At 35.9% G+C, this 21,964-nt stretch overlaps 1 protein-coding gene across 3 annotated transcripts; it reads right to left on the reverse strand.

The window, feature by feature from the left end:
• Positions 1–558: 558 nt before the first annotated feature.
• Positions 559–21,288, reverse strand: LOC126779979 (spermine oxidase-like). Of its 3 annotated transcripts, none has more exons than XM_050504210.1 (8): positions 20,972–21,288; positions 13,935–14,117; positions 12,890–13,099; positions 11,813–12,029; positions 9,102–9,280; positions 2,280–2,547; positions 1,387–1,490; positions 559–818 (listed from the first exon to the last, which is right to left on the reverse strand). In XM_050504210.1, exons 1-8 carry the CDS (start codon positions 21,031–21,033, stop codon positions 581–583), a joined length of 1,461 nt encoding a protein of 486 aa, XP_050360167.1. In that variant the 5' UTR covers positions 21,034–21,288; the 3' UTR covers positions 559–580. The 3 variants fall into 3 exon arrangements, with proteins under 3 accessions (XP_050360167.1, XP_050360168.1, XP_050360169.1); XM_050504211.1 differs by lacking the exon at positions 2,280–2,547 and adding an exon at positions 4,220–4,484 and having other exon boundaries at positions 20,972–21,287; XM_050504212.1 differs by lacking the exon at positions 20,972–21,288 and adding an exon at positions 16,869–17,022.
• Positions 21,289–21,964: the final 676 nt, after the last annotated feature.

Raw genomic sequence — 21,964 nt, forward strand, 5'->3', positions numbered from 1 at the left:
AAACAGAAATCTCTTAGGCTTCGTAGTCTCGTTTTAAAAGTAAGAAGTAAGATATTTCGGGGCCCCCTTCCCCATTGGGGTCCTGAGTTATTTTGAGTTATACATAGAGATGGCTGTATACGACTTATTTGTAAAACATTAATATCCTTAAATGCGACAAAATATAAATATTTTAGTTTTGATTTAATATGAAAACTTTTAAATAGGAACGAGTTCACCATTAGTTACAAAAAAAAAAAACATGAAAATACATTCGTTTTTTCGATATTTTCGTTCAAAAATCAAATATAAAAATATAAAAATAACCTAAAACTTCTTTGGGCACGATTGGAGTAACATTTTAAGGTCGAAATTGTGTACGAAACAAATTATTAGATTCAACGTAGCTTGTTTATACATACATATGTAACTACAAAAAAAAAGTGTGATTCCCAAGGTACCCACGAGGATTTATGTGTAAATGTGTGTTCGTGTACCGATCTAACGCACACATTAACAAATCTCACGATGACGTCATCACGCTCGAACTCTTAGTTAGCTCCCGTGTGTCGAGCGCTAATTTGTTTATATATATATCGACTTAAATCTTACTACTCGGCAATAGCCTCATCGCTTCCCTATAACCGGAGTCACTCGCGCCGTGGACGGTCGAGAAATGAGTCAAATCCGTCGCTTCGCCCGCGAACAACACCTTGGGAACCCCCGTACTGTCAACGAGGGGTTCCCCGAGCGTCGCCCTCGCGTTCGGATAATCGTGTACGAGTAGATTATCGTACGTGTAACTACCTCTCGTGAAGGGATTCGAAAACCAGGTCGATCTGAAATGAAAAAAAATATATATAGTGAAGTAACAGCCTATTAATGTCCCACTGCTGGAGAAAGGTTTGAAGTTAATACCATTAAGCTGCTTCAATGGGGTTAAATTATATATTTCACTTCGTTATTGTTTTTACTTGGTGGTATTCTTCGATCAAGCCTGTCTGGATAGTTACCACACAATCATCATATAATCCACCTCCAAACAGCAATATTGAGGCTTGTTGTGTTCAGGTTTGAAGGCGAGTGAGTCAGTGAAAAGTCTTAGTTCCCAAGGTCGAAGGCGCATGGATGATGACTCGGTTAATATTTCTGACAGTGCCAATGTCTGTGGGCAGTGACCATTTACCATCTGGCACGAATTTTTAAATATTATTAGGAATGCTAGTTTTTTTTAAACAATTACAAATATTATGTATATTCCTATTCACTCCAATTAAGCGTAAAGCTTGTGTTAGAAGTGGGGGCAACAATAGCCCAAGGGGTCACGATCATTCCTATAATTTTTAAACCATTGCGTTATTGGCGCTACAAAATTGGTCTTTGCCTTTACCTTAAAAAAAAACATACCTGATCATGTCGGTCGGTTCCGGTATCGTCATATTCTTCCCCATAAACTTCCTCAAGAGCTCCATCGTTTTCCTCTTTACTACGTCTTCGGGTAACGTTTCTACCTATATATAAAACAATATAATTATTTCGTCTGTCAGTCTTACTATCATTTATCGCAAACAAAATCGCTTCTGTCATTGACAAAACACACACACGCTTTAATAAAAAGGAATGCGAAATTTAAAATTTTTCGAAATTCAAATTGAAATTTTTACTTCACTTTAATTTTTTTATATTAATTAAAAAAAAAAAAAAAACAAAATATATTATTATTTTATTAGAAATATGTATGGTACTTAAAATGAATAACACATGTCTTAAAGTAAAATAAACGAAAAGAAATAACACACTTAATATTATAAAGCAATTTAGATTCTTAACTCCCAGTGAATACATGCATTTATGAATGACATTTCCATGAATGAACAATTCACCATATGAACACATACATAGACAGTAGCCGTTCACTTCAAAATGGCCGGTTATTACTTTATTTTTAATTCAATTACTAGCATTTAGTTTTTAACGTTATATAATTTTTGATAATCTGTGTATTCTTATTTTGAATTTATTTATGTTTAAAATAATATTTAATGTAATTTTATATACAAGTTATTCTATTTCATAATACATGAACTGATTCCCGCCAATCGTTGCTTTCTTTTTTTTTTAAACAGTAGTAACTGTCGAATGCCTGTGGGTCTTCAATTGAAACTCGACTTTGTCATGTCACGAGTTATCCTAGTTTGGGCGTCCAAATTAATTTAAATTTAAGTATTGTAGTATGGATATTTAAAATAAACGTCAAAAAGTTAACACAGATATCACAAGAGCTCGAGTCTATGACATACCATTTTACCGACATCGCCGCTCGTCCAAAACGTCAAAGCGGTTCTTGAGCCCATGGGCGTGGAAACCCCAAAGATCCTCGTCGTCCAGTAGTCATCTTTACTTAATTTCTTTTTATCTTCTCCCTTCCATATAAAACCAAAGAAGGTACCGTTCGGTAGCCATTGCTTCTCGAAATTCAATATCACTTTGTCCATAACACCTATGGACATTTTCTGTATTATCGTAATTTTTTCCTGTGGCAATGACGGTAAGAAAAGATGTGAGTGTCTGTAAGCGAAAATGTCGTGTTTTTTTCTTTTAATTTATGTTTTATGATAGCAACATTTTATATTCTTATTCAACCGCACAATTACTTTGTACATCACTTAGCGAATGAATACCGAGTGTAGTAAAGTTAAGCTCCGTTGTAACTAAATAATAACTGTTTTAAGTAAATTATTTATTTTCGTAACTTGTTTTAGTTTCCATTATATTTTTTCCTTTGAATATTTCCTTTTATTATTTATTAAAAAGTTAAATTTTAAATTCAGAACCTCGGGATTTCCGGCTTTATATCTAGTCAATAGACAAACGAGGCTGCTCTAATGTTCTAGACATTTTATCAAAATTAATATGTGCTCAGTGGTCGAAATTCGATTAAGATAATGGATTATTCAGGGTAGCAGTATCTGTTTACTTGGTGATAGGGGTTTATGCAGGCCCATATTCTCTGTAAGTGGTCACTAACACCCACAGACATTGGCATTGTAAGAAATGTTAACCATCGCCTACATCGCCACCAACCTTGGGAACTAAGATGTCATGTCCCTTCACAGGCTGAAGGGACATGACACATAATTACACTGGCTCACTCACCCTTCAAACCGAAATAGAACAATATCAAATACTGCTGCGGTAGAATATATGATGAATAGATGGTACCTACCCAGACGAGCTTGCACAAAGCCCTACCACTAGTGAAATCACCACCATTTTGGTAAGAGTTCAATTACATTATTTTTGGCTAGGTTTATGTCTAGGGAATCCCCAGGCATAAATCCGAGACAGACCGCACCATCTTACGATTTATTTCAAATCGATACGAATTATTTATATAAATTTTAGTAAAATAATTTCAAATTTATCAACTATTATTAATCACGAAGAAATTAATTACAAAAATGATAAAAAAACCACGCGCTAATCTGATAACCGCCATTTTGGACAAGCAATTCTTTTCCAAAATGGCGCAACTTTTTATTTGTTAGTAATGTTCATTGTAATATTTGGTATTTAAGTGTAATTTATTTACATCAATCCGTATTGGTTTTGTGTTTCATTTTCGTTAAAATCGATTCGTAGTATTATTATAGTATTGAGTAAATTACATGCAATTAAAAGATATTAACCCATTTGATGAAAATTAGAATGCAAATTCATAAAAAAATAGCTGTGACTGTCAAGGTACTCACGATACTCACGAATTGATGAAAAAATAACGAATCTTAATGACGCTCGAAATCTTACGCTGTCGTCATCTGACGCTCGAAGTCTCAGTGAACTACCATGAGCCGAGCGCTTATATGTTTACACATCAAGACACCTTTATCACATAAATGTAATATTACACAATATTTTCCCATTTTATTGCAAATAAATGAAATAAATAATGCCATTTTTTATGAGCTGTTATTTAACTTGCAATGTTATGTTTTAAAGGCCAAATGTTGTAAGCTGAATTAGAACCACTTCCTGTTCTCCTACGGGGTTGAAATTTCACATGTCGGTGCAGTTATGATGACAATGCATATTTATGGTGGTCATGACCTTCGACACCTAGGATTGACTCGAACGAAAATCCTCAAAGGTTAACTGCATGTATGCAAAAGCGTGTTTCTAAAATGTTTTATTCCCTATTAATAATTTATTTGGATTACAATACTTTATCGAAACGACTGACCAATCTAGTTATATCGCCGGAAGTCCAAAACGTCATCGTGTTACTGGATCCGGCTGGGAATGTCAAATCTTGTACTTTGGTGACCCAGTAATCGTCATGGCTATAGAGTTTCTTATGAGCACTCTTCCAGAAAAATATGTAGGAGCCAGCATTCCACCATTTCTCGGGGAATGATAGAATTATCTTTCCTATAACACCAATTGATAGTTTGTCTATGGATGTGATTTTGCTTTCCGGTATTTGTGGTGAGAAAAGGGATGTGTACCTGTAATTTTTTTCTTTTTTTTTATAAAAATATACTTTAATCAACTAATTTTCGTTTTACCACAAAAATTAATTTTAAAATAGCGCCGATTCGGGATATAGATTCTACTAAGAACCGGCTAGTAACTGAGTAGTTACTCCTTTCCGATAATTAAGTTACATAGCTAAATAAATACAATTATATATCCTGCTATCTTCAGGCTTTTTTAATAAGCTTTTATTGATATTTATTTATAAGTTCTTTTTTATAAATAATATATATATTATATTTATATAAAAAACTCGTAGATCGAATTAATTGAGTCCATTTCTATTCTAGAATAACTAATGCTCATAAAGCGCTGAAAAGTTGTTTTGTAAAAAGTAATCTAAAAGCCTGAACGTCCCACTACTGCGCTGTCTCTTTGAAAAGAAGGTTTTGAGCTTATACCACCACGCTGCTACAACGGGGTTTGGTGGATTGGTAGTATTTAAAAACTTGTTTCAAATACGAGCGATTTGTAGTCATTGTAAAAAATCTTTTCCTTGGACATCATGCCAGCCGGCTGCTCCATGAGCGTGATACTTATGATGATAGAAGTTCATGCTACATCCGTCCGTGATTGTTGCTTCTTCTTTCTTGTTACAACCCCAGAAGCACTCAAGCAACTGGATAAATAGTCTATTTACGCATTCAACACGAACAGACATATTTAATCTAACTAATTTTCGCCTATGGTTTTGCTCGCACGATAGATCGCCCGAGCGAGCATTGCCGCGATGGGTGTTGGTCCAGTGGAGACGGCTGTTGGACCAATGCCGGGGGAAACTGTATTGACCTGGCGGACAGGGAGACCCGAAGAAACGGCTGTTCCGCTGGTCGCCCGTGGCATAGTACAGGGACCCGAACGTGCCTAACCAGCTCGCGAGGCTGCCCCACCAAGTCACGCATAAGACCGTCGTGCGGGTTGGTGACCGGAAAGTGGGGTCCTGGGGACCATTTCCGGGGGGGTTCGGGGGCCCTTCCGTCCGACGGGTCAGTGTATTTTCCCTTTTGGCAAAACACGCCTCCACACTTTGCCCATCCCTATCGTGGCAATACGTCGCTCGCTTCACGTCTCTTTTCCATTTTTATTCCCAAATGGTAGCGCAACAAAGCAGAAATAACGGTCGTACTGCAGTGCACACCCCCACCATTCCCACGCTATTGAGGTCGAGTTCTCTAATATCCGTGGACTCCATTCTGACCTGAACGCTGTCCATCACCATCTCGAAAAAGCACGGCCAGCAATGTTGTTTCTCACGAAGACAAAAATACTCCGTCCTGCCGATACCAGCTATCTTAATTATCCCGGCTACATGCTTGAAGAATCCTTCAAAGCGAAAGCCGGAGTATGCTATGGAATTTCTTATCAGCTCACGTGTTCCCCTACTCTTACAACCCGGGTTCAAACGAGGCGTGAAGGGGCATCTTGCGGGCTGGCAAGGCGAAGGCGGCTAGTGCAGAACATTCTTCCCGACTGTACTGGCCGTCGTCTCGTTTGGACTCCACTACCACTTACCATCAGGAGGTGTAGTCATTTGCCCTCCCGGCAAATATAAAAAAATAAGAAATAAACAAAACAAAGGAAGGTAGCAGGTGTTAGGTAAAAAATTATCCTATGGCCTTTCTTGAGGATCAAACTTGCTCCATACCAAATTTCATCAAAATCGGTCAAGCAATTTAACCATAAAAGCGAGACATACAGAGTTACTTTCGTATTTATAATATCAACATTTATATGTAAAAGAATAACTGACTCACCAGCCAAGCCCAAACTAACAATAGTAGTAACAGCCTCAAGGCTAGCACCATAAAAATTTGCATACGAGTTCATTTTACACAGTAAATTAGCACTAAGGAAGAATTTTTGTAAATTCAACCCCTAATGATAAAAGGGATGTAAGTTTGTATGAAAATCTTTCATTTTCGAAGAAAGAGCTATGGAAATTCGAATTCAGCAAGTCTGAATTACGACGCGAACGAAGCCACTGGTCTTTACCAGCTAGTTACTTATATATGACGATGGCAAGGCCATTTTCGACGGAGACTGACCAACTGCTCAAGACTTATAGTGCACAAACATACACAATATCTTTTCCTTCTTTCTCACAATCCGATAGGACCGGAGAGATCAGGCCCACGACCGAGGACTGCTCGTGCTCTCCGAAAGAAGAGAACGTTAACATTGGCAACTATCAAACTGCAATCTTACTGAAAAATACATGAACAGCACCAAAAAAAATCTGGTCTCAACTTTTCTAAGGATTTTGAATACAAACCTGACATGGAGTACGTGGAATACACCAGAGTGACCAGAGGAACAGTTACTTATAATTAAAGTAAAACTAAAGAATCGTGAAGATCCCACTGCTGGAGTGAGGCCTCATCTCTCTTTGAGTTTTGGACACACTTGTGAATGAATTTCATTGAAATTAGAGACATTCAGGTTTCCTCACGACGTTTTCCTTCACCGTCAAACACGAGATGAATTATAATCACAAATTAAGCACATGAAAATTCAGTGGTGCTTGACCGGGTTACAACCTACGATCATCGGTTAAGATTCACGCGTTTTAAGCCACCTCGGCTTTAATTCCAAATTTATAATTTACAATACATACATTTTTTGGTTACCATAATATGCAGTTAGAACAAAAGACGGCCTTATACCAGAAGGCATTCTCTGCCAGTTAACAATAAAAATATATGCACACAAAAATATACACACACACTCATATAATATACTACATAATATATATAGAATTATATTATATAATAATAAAAATAATCATATCCATTAATCGAGATGGCCCAGTGGTAAGAACGCGTGAATCTTAACCGATGAACGTGGGTTCAAACCCGGGCAAGCACCACTGAATTTTCATGAGCTTAATTTCTGTTTATAATTCATCTCGTGCTTTTCGGTGAAGGAAAACATCGTGAGGAAACCTGCATGTGTCTAATTTCATCGAAATTCTGCCACATGTGTATTCCACCAACCCGCATTGGAGCAGCGTGGTGGAATAAGCTCCAAAACCTTCTCCTCAAATAGGGAGAGGAGGCCTTAGCCCAGCAGTGGGACATTTACAGGCTGTTACTACTATATCCATTAACATTGGACATTATTCACACACGGCCATCTGATCCCAAACTAAGCACAGCTCGTACTATGGAAACCAGACAACTGATATACTACATATACTACGTTTAATTTGTAAATACATACTTATATAGATAATTACACCCAGACTCTGGACAAACAGACATGTTTATGCACACAAATGTCTATCGATTCCCACAATCGAACCCACAACCTTCGGCGTGATATTATACAGTAGAAACACAAATATTATTAAATCATTATTGTTTTGATAAAATGTCTAGAAGATGCAGTTATGTACGATATTGTAATTTTATACAAATACACCCTTATGTATTCATTAGCTTAAGTGGTTATATATTTACTTGGTGGTAGGTTTCTGACCCGTCTAGCTAGTCACCACACACTGATCAAAGCTACCGTCAAACAGATTTGTATTGCCATGATCCAGATTGAGTGAGCCAGTGCAATCACGCCCGGACTAAGAGATCCAAGGCCACTAGGTTCGTTAACATTCGAAGCGCCACATTCCGAAGTTGAAAATTGTATTATTTTTGGCAAGGCTCCTAGGCCAGCAGGCCTAGAAATAAACCCGGGACCGGTGTTATTTCAGACAAGGAACTTTTTTTTTTTTTTTTATAGAATAGGAAGGCGGACGAGCATATGGGCCACCTGATGGTAAGTGGTCACCAACGCTCTTAGACATTGGCATTGTAAGAAATGTCAACCATCGCTTACATATCCAATGCGCCACCAACCTTGGGAACTAAGATTTTATGTCCCTTGTGCCTGTAATTACACTGGCTCACTCACCCTTCAAACCGGAACACAACAATATCAAGTATTGCTGTTTTGCGACCACTTAATATCTTAGTTAGTGTGGTTCGCATTTATAAATGAATTGATTGATATTTCTGACAATCCCAGGCTTCTAGTTAGCGCCACCAGGCTAATTGTCAATCAGCTGTTTGGTGGTTTGATTTATGAGGATCAGAAAATAACTGTCCAACTGCTGGGCTGAGGCCTCTTTTTGAGGATTGGAATTCATTTCACCAAGTCTTTCCATCACCGCTGATCACTATTTATTTACTTTTTTTTATTTTATAGAATAAATAGGCGGACGAGCAAATGGGCCACGTGATGGTCATTGTTCACCACCGCCCATAGACAATGGCATTATAAGAAATGTTAACCATCGCTTACATCACCAATACGCCATCAACCTTGGGAACTAATATGTTATGTCCCTTGTGCCTGTAACTACACTGGCTCTCTCACTTAAACCGGAACTCAACAATACCAAATACTGCTGTTTTGCGGTAGAATATCTGATTAGTCAGAGGTACCTACTCAGACGAGCTTGCTCCAATAGAAGAATGATCAATTAAAAAACAATTTGAGTACCTAAAAAGTTAACGGTGTGTCTATGGTCTCAACCATTGAGCCATATCCGCTCACTTATTTATAATATAACGATAATAATATTAAAATCTTACCTCTCTTTCAAAACTCCGAGCGAAACTGTTACTATAACGTTATTCGCTGTGTAAGCTTCGCCATCTTTACAAATGACTTGAACATTTCCAGTTGAGTTTTTCGGCCATTTTATCAATGTAACCTCCTTGTTCAATTTGATGTCTAACGTTGGCAAGCCTGGGCCGTTGTTGTACGTGTTCTGTTGGCAGGATTGACGAATTAAATTATATTTATTTCAAAATCATATTAGCTTAATATATGATCGTCGCGATATGATCATCGCGTGAATATGATTTATAAAATAAAAAATGGACGGTACAATGGAAAAAAAATATTATTTTTACTTTAAGCATTTAACAAAAAATATTATAATATTGTATATATAGTATTATATTTAGTAGATCTATAAATTGCTTATAGATTGTTTTTTAAAAGTCTTAAATCGCAGTTTGTAAGTATTTACAAACTGGGGAGGGGGGGGCGGCAAACATGGTAGAATTAAAACGAATACGTTTCAAATACAAGGTCACGTTTGTTATAGAGGAAACTAAGAGACTTTAAGTTTATGAGAATGATTTCCAATTACAATTATATTAAAATCATTTTTTAATCCGACACGCAGGGGATTTCCCTATAGGCCGAGTAGGCCCGAGAGTAGGTCGGTAAAACTAGGTGACATTTTTTTTTAATCGTTTTTTCAGTGCAACCACACATCAACGTTTAAAAACTAAAATATGTGGCCATAGCATGTCGCAAAAAAAAACCGTATGAAGATTTCGATTATAGTAGTATTTTCTTCCATCGGCTTAGGGGAACCAAAGTATGAAAGCCGACCCTGCCGACACGTGCAGGATTCCTCACGATATTTTACTTCACCGCAAACACGAGACGAATTACAAACACAATTAAAGCACTCAAACACACAGCCCAGCGCCTTGGGCAGCACCAGGTAACACGCAATATTAAAAATTAATTAAAAAAAAACGAGAGTTCTTCGTAAATTATATAAAAACCTTAATAACTATTTACATCAAAGGAACCGCAGAGCGTTTTGATTAACTTGTCTATATCATATTCCAACCACAAGAGTTACGACAAATAAACAACGTTGACCTTGAATTGACGCGACATCATTGGTCGAGATCTTGTATAGTCTATGGTATTATGCATTCGCTAGCAAACGGCGTTTTTAATATCCACGAAGTTGTTATCAAAACTTTAATAGTTTTGTGTTATAAATAAAGATATATGACGACTGCCTCGTTGTTCTCGTGGCTTGATTTAAGGCCCCGGAGGTCCAAGGTTCAATTCCCAGGTCGGGTCCAATAAAAAGTTATTACTAGTCAGTTAGTTTACAGCCCGGAGTCTCGAAGTTGGATGTGTGTTCACTCCCGTTCCTCGGAAAGCAAGTAAAGCCGTTGGTCCTGCGCCTGAACTCTTTCCAGTCGTGTCAGATTGCCGTCCCAACGGATTATGAGAGTTAGGGAATGGAGAGTGCACCTGTGTTTACGCACACACTGTTGGCTAATCTCTTTTGAGATTGGCCGCCATGGCCGAAATCGGTCTAGAGGACATTATTATTATTTATTATTTATAAGATATATTAATCGAGAACTTTTTGTAGTGCGCAATCCGTAACAGCCTGTGAATGTCCCACTGCTGGGCTAAAGGCCTCCTCTCCTCTTTTTGAGGAGAAGGTTTGGAGCTTATTCCACCACGCTGCTCCAATGCGGGTTGGTAGAATTCACATGTGGCAGAACTTCAGTGAAATTAGACACATGCAGGTTTCCTCACGATGTTTTCCTTCACCGTAAAGCACGAGATGAATTATAATCACAAATTAAGCACATGAAAATTCAGTGGTGCTTGCCCGGGTTTGAACCCACGATCATCGGTTAAGATTCACGCGTTCTTACCACAGGGCCATCTCGGCGTTAGTGCGCAATACAGCAGAGATATTAACGAATCGCATGGAATATGTAAATATAAGTTTTGTTTATATAAACTCCTTTTTCGACTAGAATAGTAATCGATTAGCAAATTTTGGTATTTTCATAGTATTATATTATGTATTATGGCATTTCAGTTAGGTCACAGATATTATACCCGTTTTTAACTGCCCGACATAAAGAGTAATACGAGTCCTTATAAGACTTTTTTGGTCTGGTGTTTCTTTTTGTTTCTTATAGTATAGGTAGGCGGACGAGCCACCATTGGCGTTGTAAGAAATGTTTACCATCGCTTACATCACCAATGCACCACCAACTTTGGGAACTAAAGTGTCCCTTGTGCCTGTAATTACGCTGGCTCATGCTGATGAAATAAATGAAATTATTTCAACATGTGTGAGAAGAGATTTTTTAAAGTGTGGCATTCATATACATTTGTTTTCGTGTAGTTGTGACTTATGGAGGAAAAAGCGGGAAAAAATCTATTTCCAATGACGTCATAACCAATGTCTACATATCTTTCTTTGTCGCACTTGCAAAAAATGGAATTCTTTACCAGCACACGTGTTCTCCTCCTCTTACAACCTGGCTTCCTTCAAACGAGGCGTGGAGAGGCATCTTGCGGAGCCTCAAGGTGCCACTAGCCTAGTGCAGAGTGCTTCACGACTGTACTGGCCGTCGTCGCGTTTGGACTCCACTACCACTTACCACCAGGTGGAATAGCCATTACGGCGATATAAAAAAAATGCTGTGAATAATTCGACCTGCAAAGAAACACTCACCAAGAGCAAATCGAAGAAGGTCTTATAGCCGTGCCTGTGCCAGCTCGTGTGCTGATGACCACCGAGTTCCTCGTAGTTCGTTTGTGCGCTGACGTCATTCCAGTCGTTCGAAGCCTCGTAGTTGTTGATGAAGAGGTTCATCATTTCCAAAAATTCCGTGATGAAATCCTTATCATCCAAGAGTTTGGGATGCTTCTCATTGATATACGCCATAAATCTATACAAATAAATGAAATTGATGTGTCTGTCTGTCTGCTTATTTAAAAATGGCTATTTGCGAGTTACCAAAACCAAAACAATCATTTTATTCGTCTGTCTGCCTGTCTGTTTGTCCAGTGTAATCTTCAAAACGGCTTATTAGTACATATAGTATATTTATCTTATTTGTAAAGGGTGAACATTTTTTTATATTATGGGTAGGCGGACGTGCATATGGGCCACCTGATGTTAAATGGTTACTTACCACCCATAGACATTGGCGCTGTAAAAGATATTAACCATTCCAACACGCCAGCCTTGGGAACTAAGATGTTATGTCCCTTGTGCCTGTAGTTAACTGACTCACTCACCCTTCAAACCGGAATAAAACAATACTATTTAGCGTTACAATAAGTACTATTTAGCGGTAGAATATCTAAATACGTCTTACAATTTAGTGATCTAAATAAAGAGGTTATATATTTTTACAGCTCAGCGTCTGAGATCTGGACATATCCCATCAAAAAGCTTTGGTTTCCTTATGAAAAAAAATATTCTCCTAATTCTGACTGATGTGGACGTATTGAAGATCTACATCACTTGTTGATGGAATGTCTCAGGACACAGAATCAGAGGAAGTTACCCTTAAATAATTTAAAAGTATGTTTGTTCGATGTTGGATTAGTTGAGAGCATTCTATCAGATCCATTATCAGAATCTGCTAGGATGCTCCTGGAATTTTAACTTATAGCAATAAATAATAAGTGATGTTACAAAATATAGGAGGGACAATGGGATTGACGTGCCTGCGTAGGACAAAAGTCCCAAAATTTAATTAAAAAAAAAATGTCTTCAAATAATATTATAAAACCCACTTACTTTCTTGTGATGAACGTCCCCAGTGCCTCAGGCTTCTCTGGTGGGTGCTCCACGACTTGCAGACAGTATTCTATGAGTTCGTTAACCAGCTCCTTATTACCGACGGTCCCGTCAGACATGAAAACTTGGAAGCTCAGGTCCTGGGGTAGGACTGTGACGTTGTTCTTAATAGCTGTCTGATAGACGCGGCTGCCCACTGTTCCATGTATCCTATTGGTTAGAGAAATCGTTTTTATTTTTTCGAAGTGAAAACTTCTTTAGGCGTTGCGCTGGTTTATTGTGGGAGACAGACTCATGGCTTCGCGTCACCGACATTCTAATGCTAATATAATGAAATCGTTGCAAGTACAAATAAGTATTGTGAAAATTAATGATAATAATAATGATTGGAATTTATGTAAATACTCAAAGTATATACAAATAATATAAGTGTATTTTAGATATTATTTATTTAACTTAAGCTGTATTAATATTTTGTACCAAGTTTGCGACATAGTGTGTATTTTGATGTATAAAAAGCTATATAATAAAAAGTGATAGAATTATTACTTGGAGCGCCAATGGATGTGGAAATTGGACAAATATATTAAACAGTTTCAAGTTTTCACTTCTATCGACAGTCCATATTACTGACTGACATTTATTTTTGTATTTCAATCTTCACCGACATGTTGAAGGTGCCTTTGTGTATCTTTAATTTATGTTCGCAACGCATAACGCATCAAAATAGCGTATCACCGTAAGTCGATTTACGACATTACACGAGTGAGATACGACATTTCGTAACTCACTATTTATCACAAAAGAACATGAGGTAGACATTATCATGACCTTCAAGCTGGTCTCCTAATAAACTACGTAACGTCCGGCTTCAGTGTAGACATCCGATCGACGTTTAAACGCCGGAAACAGCGTCAGACAATAAACTCGGCGGCGAACGACGTCACGATCACTACCATTGTCGATAAACAACGATCGCGTTTAGTGTTTTGATTTTGACATTTTTTTAGACTCAAATATCATCATTATCATATTATCTACTTACCATTCAGCCCCGACTTCGACAACGCCATCACCAAATGGGACAGTCTTTACTCTCCCACCAATCCTGTCCTGAGCTTCGAGACCAAGGACCCTCCGACCGGCTTTCGCGAGGGTGGAGGCAGCTGTCACTCCGGCGGACCCGAGACCAACCACTATCGTGTCATACGAATTAGGCATCGTTGAGCTGGAATAAAAAACAGTTTAATAATATTTTAATTTTTTTTTTTATGGGATAATTCGATATACAATCTTGTTCGCTGTCTTCTTCTTCCGAATGAAAAATCAATGGTGTCAGAAAGAGAGGAATTAGTGTTTATCTAGACTCTCGTTACGCTACTTCCATAAAACTGACACCGATGACTGAAGTACATTACACAATTAATAGCTCTTGGTGCAGGCTTTGATCTGATGGTAAATACCACCGCCTTTAGATTAATTAAGTAATCACTGGCGCTGTAAGAAATTTTAACCACCTCTTACATCGCCAATCCGCCACCAACCTCGGAAACTAAGAAGTTCGGTCTCTTATGCCTGTAATTATACTGGCCCATCAAACAAAGTAGTGTTTCTACGGAGTGGGTGATAACCAGAGGGTCTGGTTCGAGCTCTACCACTAAGTAAATTTCAAGCTCCAGAGACATGGCTTTGGCATGGTCTTTTGTTAGTGTCAAGTTTTAAGTTTTTAAAAGTGGTCTTCTATTACACAATATTTAAAAAAAAAAAGAAACACAGAACAAACCTTTAATCGACCAGAATATGTCCAAGTGGCTATGTGCAATTGATTTTATAAATTATTTCATCATATAAATAATCTTCAATTCGATAAGACAAAGTGTTACTTGGTAATACTTAGTCGTTCAATTGTTTTCTAGTAATCACTTTATTTATTTTGAGGCGCTGTACCAGCAGATTCGATCGCGACATATATGAGAATTGCTTAGTACCAATTTTTTTTTTATGATATAGGTACGGACAAGGATATGGGCCACCTGATGGTACGTGGTCACCAACAGCTAAACATTGGCATTGTAAGAAATGTTAACTATCTCTTACATTGCCAATGCGTCACCAACCTTAAGAACTAAGATGTTATGTCCCTTGTGCCTGTAATTACATTGGCTCACTCACCCTTCAAACCAAAACACAAAAATACCAAGTACTGCTGTTTTGTGGTAGAATATCTGATGAGTGGGTGGTCCCTACCCAGACAAGTTGCACAAAGCCCTCCTACCAGTATTTATAATTTAAACTAAAAAACCAACCTTTTATCCCCTTTGTTACTACCTAACGGGTAAAATTTTCAAAAATCTTTCCTAAGTATTAATTTACTGTGTTAAAGGTTGTATGCAAATTTTCATAGCAATAGTCCCAGTAGTTTAGGCTGTGTTAATGTCAGTCGGTCAGCCGGTTATTCTTTTATATATATAGTTATCTATATTAATAAATGAGGAGATGAAAATTATTAAATATTCCTACCTCTTAGGCAACACATTATAACACTTTGAATTTAAATAACTAATTTTTCGGACATTGAACATTTTTAAATATTTAAATTTTGTCGTTAACATTGTCTGACCAAATCGACCATTTGATGATTTAAAATATAATAACAGGCTTAAGTTATTGTGGTAAAGATATATGTACATATAAGTTGCAAAATATACATTGAGTAAAGTACATTGTAATATTTCTAATATCTATTAATATGATGAAACATACATGATACTGGTAGAGCTTTGTGCAAGCTCTTCTGGGTAGGTACCACCCACTCATCTGATATTCTACCGCAAAACTGCAGTACTTGGTATTGTTGTGTTCCGGTTTGAAGGGTGAGTGAGCCAGTGTTATTACAGGCACAAGGGACATTACAGCTTAGATCTAAAGATTGGTGATGTAAGCGATGGTTAACATTTTTTACAATGCCAATGTCTATGGGCGTCGGTGACCATTTACCAACAGGTGGCCCATATGCTAGTCTGCCTTCCTATTCAATTAAAAAAAAATAATTGTAAAATTCACTAAGTCAACGCCCTAGCAGTTGACAATTTCATTTATATACGATATTCCAAAAGCAGGAGGGCTGATTATAAGCAAACCGTAGATTTATATATTCCATGCAATTCACTAATAGTTCTACAATATTAACTACAAACTTGATAATTATTTCTCTTTTATTGTTTATAAATTAAATTAATTTAATATCACTACCAAATTTGTGCTACCAGCTTTCCCTACATTCAAAATAATAATAATTTTTCAAAAATCCATAACAAATACCAAAAGTTATTTATAATCTGTTTTATATTTAAATAAATCGATTTAACTTTGATACTAATTTTTTTTCTTTTCTGGTGTGGATACTTCTTTTAACTTTTTTTTCTCCTCATGTCTTATGTGTTGTAATTTTTTTTTTGTGTTTTTTTTACTGTAGTTTCTGCCTATAAACACTCAGCCAGCCAGTAGATTAATATGTCAAATGATGATTATGTATATATTGTTTTCTTTCCTATTATTGAAAACTAATAGATAAATATAAATATCGAATATATCGTCATATTTAAATATATTGTAGGAAATCATACAATATTTACCATACAGTATAATTATAGACTTTTTTATTTTCATTTTTTAATATTTCATTAAATATGAAACTAAACTAAAAATTTTGTTCATAGCTTCATATCTATTTCATAACATTTATCATTTATTATGAAATCAATTTTATAACTATCACATTTAAGGATACGTAAATTAAAATAACCAATTTGTTTTGCTTTTAAGATTAGAATTTTAACTGCCATTTCAAGAATACACCAATACATAAAAAATGTAACAATAGCCTTGGTTTCAAGCCTTATTAAAACAGTCATAAAAGTCGTAAATATATAAATAATTATTCTTTATATGACTCAGTATAAAAATATTAAAAACATACCTTAAATATATGGCAATTATGTCGTTCTACACAGAATAACGCTATTTACTTGTATTAAACCTATAATCTTTCTTGTTACGTAATCTGATATTAAGTAATCTATATATTTTATTATTGTTATTAAAATGAAAAATCACAAATTCACTAGGTACTCAAAATACTTTATTTGATTATTGATAACTTTGACGTTAAATGTCACACGTGCTTAGTGTTTTGCTATCAATAAACACACCTATTGAAATATTCGATTCGTTTCGCCTCGACTCGTCATTAACGTTCCTATCTCACGATAATATACATGCGGGACAGGCAGAAAATTAATGGTGAACGATTAAGAAATAATATTTATTTTTTATTATTAATTTATTTCAGACCATTTCTACCAGTAAAAAGTAATATATAAAGAATGAGTCAATTTGTCGACTTGCTCGTCATCTTTAAATAAAAACAATCGAGTAACGGTATACAATATTAATTATATTAAGAATTTTAATCTGCCCAGTTTCCACGGGCACTTACATACATTAAAATATAATGGTTTGTATATTATCGAAATCTTTATATTGTATTTGACTAGTTGATGATAAAAACTGCTCGTACATCGACTGTCTAGGGCCAAATCCAAAGTTGGCCAATAGAAAGGTATTAGATTCTTCCGTCTATAAAACCAGAACAGCTGCTCCGATTATTATAATGTTTAACTAAAAGTTTACGCTCGAACTCTTCCAGCTATGTCAAAGTCACTGTCTCATCAGATTATGAGAGTAAGGGAACAAAGACTATAATATGTCACGCGCAGTTGGCCTATCTTGCTTGAAAATAGCTGCCTTAAACGAAACGTTAGAAGCTCTCTCGTCTGGGTAGGTAGGTTAGTTCCCCAAGATTGGTGGCGCATTAGCTATGTAAGCGATGGTTAACATTTCTTACAATGCCAATGTCTATGGGCGTTGGTGGCCCCTTACCATCAGGTCGCCCATATGCTCGTCCACCCTATCAATAATATAAAAAAGGTTATCATTCAGTTGATAATAGCTTAACACTAATGTCATAGTCGATTAATTAACCTTACACATTAGTTATTTATTGTATGATTTAACTAACTTATTCATGCACGCCCACCACTAATTTGATCGCTTGACATCTCACGTTGAATATTTCGTTTCGAAATATATTACTTATTTATTGGAGAATAAAAACAGACAACAAGAATGTATTATAAGAAATCAAGGAAAATATAGAATGAATCGAACAATAAATAAGACCTGTGAGGTTATTCTATAGAAAAACAAACTCGAAAATTCACAGCAGAAAAATGGTCGAGAATTGTCAGAAAGTGATATTCGACAATAACCGTAATGACTATAACATTTCAAGAATACCCAAATCAAAAAAGTATATACCTATTGTGTTATAACCGTTTTTTTTCCTTTTCCTGTCGACCGTTCCGTTACCATTAATAAGTGAGTGTCAATATTTCCCGTGGATAATGAAGTGAGTTCTTACAGGATAGCGCAGCAGTCTAATAATGCTAATACTCATAAACATTGCTTAACGACTGTTTAGATAAACAATGATTTAACTCTGTCTGTCATTATTGATTTGACATTCGAAAGAGGAAGACACAGCATATAAACAAAGTTTATTAGTATTTCTTAACAATGATATCGGATAATATGTGTAAGAACTAGATCTCAACACGGAATCTGCAATGCTCGTAAAGAGAATTCAAAGTCAGTTTCCCGCCATAAATAGTATCTGTCAATGTTCTTGTTGCCAGATTAAAAATATAGATTATTATTGATAAATATAAAAAATGAAAGATACTCTCCAGTAACATTTAATAATAATTCGTGTCACATATAATATTATATATTACAATCTGACTTAGTCTTACAAACGATTCACGTTATTACAGAAAACGTGATACTTTACGATCTTTTATATACAAATTAAGTTGAGGTTAAATTCCAATTTAATATTTTAATCGTTTAGCAAATAATCTGATAATAATAACGTTATTAATTTTTACTATTCGTTTGTTAGGTAACAAAATATCTTATCATAATTGTTTTTTAACCCTACATCATACATTTAACACTATCTTTCACCTACGACCACAGATAAGAAAGCTTCATCGGATATTTTAAATTAGATCAATGTTTATTTACGGATTGCTTTCAATATATATAAAATTGTCTCTTATCAGTATGAAGGTGTTATGTAAATATATTTTTTATTTACAGTAACAGCTCGAAAAGTCTCTATCATTATTTCATTCATTTGTCTGGCAATGGACATCCACCGGGATGTCGGAAGACCTCCGTATGGATATCTAAGATGGCCGGTTCTTGTTACATCAGCTGCATATTCTCGAAGTTCGTCCGTCCACCTTATAGAGGACCTGCTGCCTCTGGGGCCGTTTGTTTTGTGAGCGATATAAAGCCTCTTTGCGCAAATACATCCTCTCATAATACATTTTGTAGCTTTTTTTTTAAATATATAAGCTAGTGCTTGACTGTTGACATTGACATCACACCTGATGGAGGGTGATGATACAGTCTAAGGTGGAGTGCGCTTGCCTAGAAGATGCCTATTCACTCTTGACTTGTAGGTTGTGGGGAAAACGGAGGTCGGGAGGGTATTCCAGACCTTAGTGGTGCGCATCAGAAACGAGGAGGCAAATCGTTTCGTACGTGTCTTAAATACGTCAACTACACCATTATATTATGTAACATGCCAGATCATGAACTAATTGACTAAGTTGAGTTTTATTAGGGTAATTTTAACTTAGTGCCTTTGCTGTTACCATGGTAACAAATGTATAATAATGATGACCTGTCCGATTGCAGCCACGAAGAAACTAGCCAACTGGGCGGGACATATTATAGTGGAAAAGTGTTTGCAAGCACAAGTGACACTCCCTATTCCCCAGTCTAAGATTAAGCTAGAGCCCCTGTCTGCCCCCATTTGCGAGGGGCCCATAGCAATTGCTACTCTTGCTTCCTGGTTAATCCAGCACTGCTATTGCGTCATATCATAACCCAATGGGACAGCAAATCAAACACGACTGGAAAGAGTTCAGGTGCAGAATCAACAGCTTTACGAACAAAAATCTCAATAAACTTTAGTTAATGGCCTGATCCAAGTCAGTGGTTATAACCCACGACTTCAGAGTCTGGCAGCCATAATAAGGTTTTGGTTATATATGTCGTAATGGAAATTGGTACTTATCAATTCTGATTTATGACACGAGAGGAGCTGTGGGTGAAGCGCTAGTTAATAATATTCTAGATAGTATATTTGTAATATTAAATGCATAATTCAATTAAAAAATATACTTGGACTTCTGCTTAGTTCATTTTCTCTTAAATATAAAAAAAAACAGTTTTTTTTTTAAATTATATTGGCTAATAAACGAAGTAAACAACGTCGATTACGTCACAATTATATATAAATCCATAATTAACTATTAAGCTAACACTCACAAACATTGTATAAATACGTGATGAAAGCATAAGAATTTAACACAGTTGTCCATTTATTTAAGTATTAAAAATATAAATAGACAAGGCATTTTATTATTTTCTGTATTTATTTATTAACAAGGATACTCCGTGTGTGTAACGTACTTAATACATATCTATTAAATGTAAACAAAAATATCCACGCGTAAAGAATATAAATTGGTATAAAACAGTAACTACCGAGTTCATAGACAGTAGTCTTAATTTTTTTTTCATATTGACTTGTAAAATGACTTGATAAATTAATTCAAACACATCAAAGCCTACTCATTTAGGTACATATTTAGAAATCATCAAATAATCGAAAAAAAAAAACGATTTGACATTTATAAACATGATTTTAATTCACACAGATTTTACAACTAATTATTTCAGATTAATTTGTTGTTTTTAAAACTTGTTTAGACTGTAAAAATATTAAGCTGTAGATTCAATCATTGACGATATTATTATTTTCAAAAATGGAATGGCGGTACATGACCGTTTCGTATGTTCCTTTTTTTTAATAAATTATATGCATTCAAAATAAGTTGTATTTTTATTGATCTTAATATTCACAGTAAATTAAAAAATACTCACACACAGCAATTTGCGCCTCCGAGCACACATAATATCAGACACCATTTCCTGTACTCGCTCATGTTTCTTAAGTAGTAATAATGAAATTATTCGCGAAGCAGTTTATATATATACGCGTACTATCTAATCTGTGACACTATTCTATTCAAATAATTTTTCATGGCATGTTTATAAAATTTAAAAATAGAAATTGTTTAAGATTTATCGAACGAATCACGTTACAAATTTGTCTAATGTGCCTATTGAGCTACATAATATCAAAGAGTTCCCAATAAGAATATATATACGCGCGCGATCAGGATCCGGCCTTTTAGGACTGACGAAGTAAACGGGGACCGTTCGCTAGCGGTAGCGGCAAACTCCCGTCGATAGAACGAGAGTTGTCATATGATTAAATAATCGTTAGTGTGAAAAATTCACTCGTGAATCACTGCGTTATTTTCGACATGTATAATATTAATAAAGCCTTTATTTCCCATAACATTACATATATATATATATATATATATATTTTTTTTTTTTTATTTCTTTGCGATATGGGCCCTTCCGCGGGTGAAAGCCTCCTCCAGCTTCTTCCAACTTTCCCTGTGAACTGCTACCTTCCGCCAGTCGCTCCCTGCTATTTCCGCGAGGTCATCAGCCCATCTTCTCCTCGGTTTGCCTACACTTCTTTTCCCTTGTGGGCCTTCACTCTGTAGTTTTAGCTGTCCGACATGTATGGTTGTACAAATATTTTTATTGATAAAAATATTATAAGATTAAAATAACAAATAGAAAGTGAGGTAAAATTTTGGAAAGTCAATCACGAATGAATATACATTACGAACACCGCAATAAATATCTACATTAAGACATAATATGCTATTCTAATCTTATTATCTTTTTGGCTTTGTCAGAGTTTATTATTTTTCTGAAATCCACTAGGGCTATTCTGTATTTCGTCAGAACGTCACGGTAGCATGCGAAAGCGATCCCGTGGCGCTCCTCGTTAAG

This window comes from Nymphalis io, chromosome 30, assembly GCF_905147045.1.
Source record: "Nymphalis io chromosome 30, ilAglIoxx1.1, whole genome shotgun sequence".
In the NCBI taxonomy this organism is placed as follows: Eukaryota; Metazoa; Arthropoda; class Insecta; order Lepidoptera; family Nymphalidae; genus Nymphalis; species Nymphalis io.